This window comes from Chiroxiphia lanceolata, chromosome 17 (assembly GCF_009829145.1).
Source record: "Chiroxiphia lanceolata isolate bChiLan1 chromosome 17, bChiLan1.pri, whole genome shotgun sequence".
Lineage (NCBI taxonomy): Eukaryota > Metazoa > Chordata > Aves > Passeriformes > Pipridae > Chiroxiphia > Chiroxiphia lanceolata.
The window spans coordinates 2,848,858-2,854,857 of NC_045653.1; the positions used below are offsets into that span (position 1 = coordinate 2,848,858).

At 52.4% G+C, this 6,000-nt stretch overlaps 1 protein-coding gene across 4 annotated transcripts in view; it reads right to left on the minus strand.

The window, feature by feature from the left end:
• The window catches only part of MYH7B (myosin heavy chain 7B), a 28,305-nt gene extending 22,554 nt beyond the window's left edge, over positions 1 to 5,751 (minus strand). Inside the window, exons 1-7 of one of the 4 annotated variants that reach the window (XM_032704670.1) lie at positions 5,408 to 5,751; positions 4,579 to 4,682; positions 2,762 to 2,905; positions 2,507 to 2,663; positions 2,378 to 2,405; positions 1,222 to 1,318; positions 334 to 357 (exon numbers count right to left, since the gene is read on the minus strand). In XM_032704670.1, coding sequence (XP_032560561.1) covers positions 334 to 357; positions 1,222 to 1,318; positions 2,378 to 2,405; positions 2,507 to 2,663; positions 2,762 to 2,905; positions 4,579 to 4,682; positions 5,408 to 5,504 — 651 coding nt within the window. In that variant the 5' untranslated portion in view covers positions 5,505 to 5,751. The other 3 variants (XM_032704668.1, XM_032704667.1, XM_032704669.1) reach the window with 3 other exon arrangements.
• Positions 5,752 to 6,000: the final 249 nt, after the last annotated feature.

Genomic DNA, 6,000 nt, shown 5'->3' on the forward strand with positions numbered 1-6,000 from the left:
GGAGTGGAGGCTTCACCTCATCTTTAGAGGAGGCCACATCATTAACCCCCAGACAAACACTGTGCTGGTTAGAAACAACGGTTCCAAGAGTAATGGTCCCTTGGAGGAGAGGCTGGAGTCAGGAAGACAGAAAGTCACTGAGAGATGAAACACCAAAGCTTCCAGCTATGGGAAGGTGGGTGATACAAAGGCAAGTGGAGAACTAAACACTGCCCTGCTGCTGGGGCAGCCCTTGGACCCAGACCTAAGGCAGAGGCCCCACACATCAACCCATCATAGATCTGTGGTGCAGCAGAACTCTGTCCTCAGCATTAAAGAGTCCACAACACTTACCCCAGTTTTAGTGGCAAGAGCTGCCTAGAGAAAGGAAAGAAAATTGTCTTTAGAAATCCAAGAAAGCCAGGCAAGAGCCACAAGAAGCATGGTCAGAAAAGCAGGGCATGACCATTTAGTGCCAAAAGAAGTCCAAGAAAAAAAACCAAAAAACAGGAGGATTAAACTTTGTAAGAAATGCCAAAAAGTTGTTAAATAGATTAGCTCGAGAAAATAAAGAAATGCGTCAAAAAGCAAGAATAGTTAAATCCAAACCCAAAGAAGAGGAAATAAAACAATGCTGAAGTATTGCTTGTTTGATACCTAAAGCAGCCAGTTTGCTTCCAAGAGGGAAAAGCAGGCTGGAGCCTCAGTGTATCCAGAAGAAATAAGCAATTGCAAGGGCAGCTCAAAAATAACCAGCACCAAAGAAATGCAAGAATCAAAACAAGAGCAAGAAAAGCACAAGGTAGAAAAGGGTCAAAATGAACAAGAGGAGGAAAAAAAAGGAGAAAAGGCTGAAAAGCAAGGCTTAAAAGAGGCAAGGTGGGAAATGGAAGGCTTATTCCATCCTTTTAATGCTCCTTAAGAAGATTGGTGGGGTGTTGAAGGAGGAAGAGAAAAGAATGTCTAAAGTGCCTCTTCCAGACTGCACAGATTGAGCAGCCACATAAAAAAAAAAAAAATCCATTTCCCCTTGAGCAGAATAATTTCAAGCCTTGCTTGTTCAAAAGTCAGGGAAAAGCCAAGCCCTGGGTGGGTCAGACCAAAACACACTTCCAACTGCAAAAAGTCGGGGGAAGAAACAGTAAAAAGAAGAAAGGAGGAGGGGAGGGGAAAAAAAATAAAGAAAAAAAATAAAAGAAAAGGAAGAAAACAGCAAGAACTTGTTTCAAAAGAGGGTCTTACTAATTTCTTGCCCGGTGTGTCGCCCAAGGCTGCGACAATGGCAAAGTACTGAATGACCCGCTTGGTGTTTACAGTCTTACCAGCACCAGATTCTCCGCTTAGAGCAACAGAAATACACAGATAAGGGCATGAGGCAAAGAACAGGCACAACTCACACTGACACCCTGCCACCTGCACCCACGCACCCAGGAGGGACAAGCCAAGGGTCGGAGGGACAGGGAGGCTGGAGCTGTGGATCCCTCCAGCCTGGGAGTGTGCTTGTCTTCGGGGATTGCCTTTGGAGAGGAACTCAGCTCCATCCTCCCCGTGTGCTCTTGGCTGTGCCCGACTCCTCGGAGGTGCCGCGGGGGCTCAGCTGCCCTCCTCAGACATGGCAGGAGGTGCTGGCGCCCACCAAGGCTGCACAGCCCTGGCCCCGGGGCTTCAGCTGTCTGGGATCAGCCAGGAACCGGCCTCGTTGGTGGTTTCAGCACGCCCTGCTTTGTTGGGGTGTCTTGGAGATGGCAGGGCCATCGTGCCGGGTGGCTCCTGCCCGGGCAAGCGCGGGCGCCGCCGTGCCCGGCGTGGGGTGTGGGTGGCCAGCAGGCCCTGCTGAGCTCATCCCTATAGTTAGCTGCTCTCCCATTGTAATCCCAGATCACAAAGAGCCGGGGGGAGCGGAGCCGCCACCGGACACGCGCCAAGCATCTCTCCACAGCCCCTGCCTTTCCTAATTAGGCCATGGCCGAGGCTAAAAATGTCCGTGGCTCCTGGCAGCGGCGAAGGGTCCTTTAGAGTCCTTTATATAGCCCTTATCTATATGTCACTTGAAATCAACCTGGCCTACACCCTCCCACGTCACCCTCCTCCCCCTCTGCCGCCCCTCTGGCCGCCATCTCCCTGCGGCCTTGGCCTCCATCTCTCCTTTCCCGTGGCTCCCGGGAGGATGTTGGCAGCCCCACGGCAGCTCCCGCAGCTGTCGGGGTGCGGGGGAGCCTTCCCGCCCGGCTTTGTCACCTGGCACGGCGGCAGCCTGGGCGGGAAGGGTGACAGCTGCCAGGGTGGGTGGGGGGGACACGGCCTGGGGGGGCCCTACCGGGCACAGGGTGCCCATGCAGGGCTCCCCTGGCAGCGCAGCACAGCACAGGGGGTCTCACTGCTCACACCGGGCACTTACGTGATGAGCATGGACTGGTTCTCGCGGTCTGGAAGAGAGGAGCTGGCGTTAGGGCAGCGCTGCCCGCCTCACCCCTGCCCCGGGGGGCACAGGCCCCCCCGGGATGGGGGTCCCCAGGGCAGGGCTTACTGCGCAGCATGTCGTTGTAGGCGTTGTCAGCGATGGAGTAGATGTGCGGGGGGGCCTCCGTGCGCCGCTTGCCCTTGTAGGCGGCCACCACGGGCGCCGTGTAGACGGGCAGCCACTTGTAGGGGTTGATGGTGACACAGAAGAGCCCCGAGTAGGTCTGCAGAGGGGAAAATGGGTGGGTGAGGGATGGGGGTGTCCCAGCACCCTTTCACCTCCCCAGCCCACGGGGTGACCCCCCGGGTGCTGTGGCCTTACGTAGATCATCCAGTGGGAGTAGCGGCGCTTCAGGTTGTGGAGCACGGAGGCCTCGTTGAGGTGTGTCAGCATGGCCATGTCCTCAATCATGTCGAACTTGGGGGGGTTCATGGGCTGCACCTCGTCCTCCTTCACCACCCGCGTCTGCCAGAGGAGGGGGGACACATCAGATGGACCCCAGACCCCCCCCAAACACCTCCTACCCCAAAGCCTGACGGGTTGGTGGACATCCTGATAGTCCCATGTTGGGGACAGCCCTCATTTTGGGGTGACAGGGCTAGGGGAGCCCCACCAGCACCCAGACACAAAGCCCAGCTGAGATAAGCAAGCCCCAGACTTGCCCCCTGCTCCAGGAGATGGGCTGTGGTGAAGCCTGACGGGAGGGGTCCAGGCCAAGGAGTACCAGTATGTCCCCCCAAAATGCGCTTGACACCCCCATCCCAGGCTCTTCTTCACAGCCTAAAAGCCTGTGGCAGCACAATCTCTGTGCAAACAGCTGAAGCCTGTACCCCTTCACTTAAAACTGGATTTATTTAATCCCATGAAGCCAAGCACGGGGAAACTATCGCGTTACGTATCTGGCCTGGATGCAACAAGCTGGATTTAGCAATTGGTCTTGTGAATAAAGATGAAATTAAACCTTTCAGAGGCTTTTTTAATGGGTGAAGATGAAGTGTGTGGTGTTAGAAGGTGTTAGGTGTTAAAAGCAGGAGGGTAGACAGAAGGTTAAGGGTGAGTTTATGCCTCTCTTGAATCAATTTCTGCTGGAAACACTGACCCAGGGAAAGCTGATATAGTTTCTGATTTTGTAAATCCGTGACAAATTGTTAAAAAAGACAGTTTCAAGAGGGAACAGCTAAAAAGATTTGGAAACTGCTTTGCTCTCAGAAGCTGAAGGCATTCTCAACAGCAGAACAAACTTTTAAAATTTATACCCCCTCCCTGATAAATTGGGACAAATCTCTTTACTTGTTTTCCCAGTGTCAGACAAAAATATTTCCAAGCCTTAGCACTTTTCAGAGATGATTGTATATATTTCTTTTAAATTTGGCAGACATGAGCATTTCTCAGTGCCATTCTGTCTAGCAGAGAGATAGAAATACTAAAATCTACTATTTGCTGCCTGGTCAGGTCCTTGTTCTTTTTCCTAGTTTCACACCAGGGTGAGTCTCAGCTCTGCAATGAAGTTGCAGGGCCATGAGACTCCCACAGCCAAGAAAGGAATATTAATTAAGCTCATTTGCAGCTAATTGCGCTGGATATTATCTTGACAAATACCAGCTGGTCCTTGTTTGCTTTGCCTCCCTCCCGCTGCTGGAAAGCTGAAGCCTCACCACCAGACAGCCTGTCCAACCCCTGTGCCCAGCGCCTGTTCTCCTGCTGCAAATCCAGGCTAAAACCAGTAGGAATTGGCCAATCAGCCCCTTACCTCTTGTTTCTGCCTTCGGGATGAGCCGGGCAGCGGTTCAGCATCACACAGGGCTGTGATGGAGCCGGCGCTGCCTCTGGGCAGCCCGTCCTTCTCCATCCAGAGGCTGCGCGGGGCCAGCCCGACTGTCCCCTCGCTCTGCCCGTCACGATAACCCGCGTTCGACAGCAAACACTCGATGGGGGGATGCTGAACCGCGGCCACTCTTGGCAACTAAGTGGCCTACGTGTCCTGACAGTGCTGTGTGTGTCCCCCCGGGGCATGACCGATCAGCGAGCGGGGCAGGGTTATCAGCCAGAGCTCCTCATTTCGGACGTGATCTTGTCACACGTATCCCCCCTCCGCACACACTTGCTGTCCCTTGGAAAAGGAAAGGTATTTTGCTTACTTCCTTATCTTTGGTTTCCACAGTGACTTTGCCACCAGAGCTTTCTTTGATTTCCACTTCTATATAGGCTTCTTTCTCATCTGGGATCCAAGCTCGCTTCTTTCCTGGAGGAGGGGAAGGAAAGGAAAGGGAAGGGAAGGGAAGGAAAAAGGAAAGGAAAAAGGAAAGAAAAGGAGACATAATACAGGTTGAAATGTAGGAAACCATTTGAAATTGTCAACTGAAAGCCACATAAATGCAGTCTGATAACATGGAAGGACAGTGATTATTCCTTCCTATGTTTTTGGTCATAGGAGCCAGGATTATTTCACCTTCTTCATATTTTTAAGCTGTTTACTCAGCTGGGGTTGAATTCTAGCCTGAAATCTTCTGCTTCATGTGCGCCTGCACTCAAATCATCATAAAAAAGGACAGTATGAGCAAGCAACACACTCCCTTTTTGCCCAGCTGAGAGAAGCAAAGTTGGGCCCTGGAGCCCAGGCACGGAAAACCAAGGAAAAGCAGAGTGGCTGGGGCAGAGAGGACATCTCCCAAATGAAATGGAGCTGGAGAAGGCTTTGACACAAATCCCTCATCCCTGCTGCTGCCCCTCAGTGTCGGGGAAGATGAAGGGCCACCTCCACCCACACCTCAGCAAACAAGGGGAAAGTCAAAAACCTGCTTTTCCCACTTTTGAGGGAATTCTCCCTCTCAGGTGCTGGGGGAAGCCTGGAGTCCCTGCTTGAAGAGCAGCAGTGGAAAAGGGACAGGGATGGACTCCCAGGAGAGCTCCAAGGGGCTGGCTCAGGGCACTCACACAGGGCTGTGCTGAGCTGCTTTGGGCTCTTACCATCGAAGGGGATTGTCTGGAGCTTCAGCTGCTCCGTGTAGCTTTTCCGGAGGTACGGAGCAGCCTCCCCAAACTCACTCATGTCCAGCATAGACATCTTGTCTGGCTGGAGAAACACTTGGCAGCACTGAAGGAAGAGTGAAAGACACCTGGATACTGAAAGGAGGGAAGGGACAAAGGGTCAGTGCATGGGCAAGCACACATTGGTGGGTTGAGAACCAAGAGCAACATGCTTTTAATTTTAGAGGGTGAGAGAAGACAGCAACAACAATACTAGCTAATAAAAATTATAACAACCAGACAATTCCAGAACACTTTCCCTTCTGCTGCTATCAACCCTGCACTGGAAGTCCCAGCTGGGTGAGCTGGCATCTCTTCGGTGTCAGAATCCACATTTGCACTCTAGGTGAGATTGTCAACGACACCCATTTTAACTCAGCTAAAATCCATCCCAGCTCCTGTCGGAGCCCTGGTGTCCTGCACAAACCCTCTGCAACAACCCAGGTCTGTTCTGCAGAGCAATATTGCAGGAGGATAAAAGCAAGGCTGGATGTATTATCCCTGGGAAGACCCTTCTGGAAGGCCACTGTGGC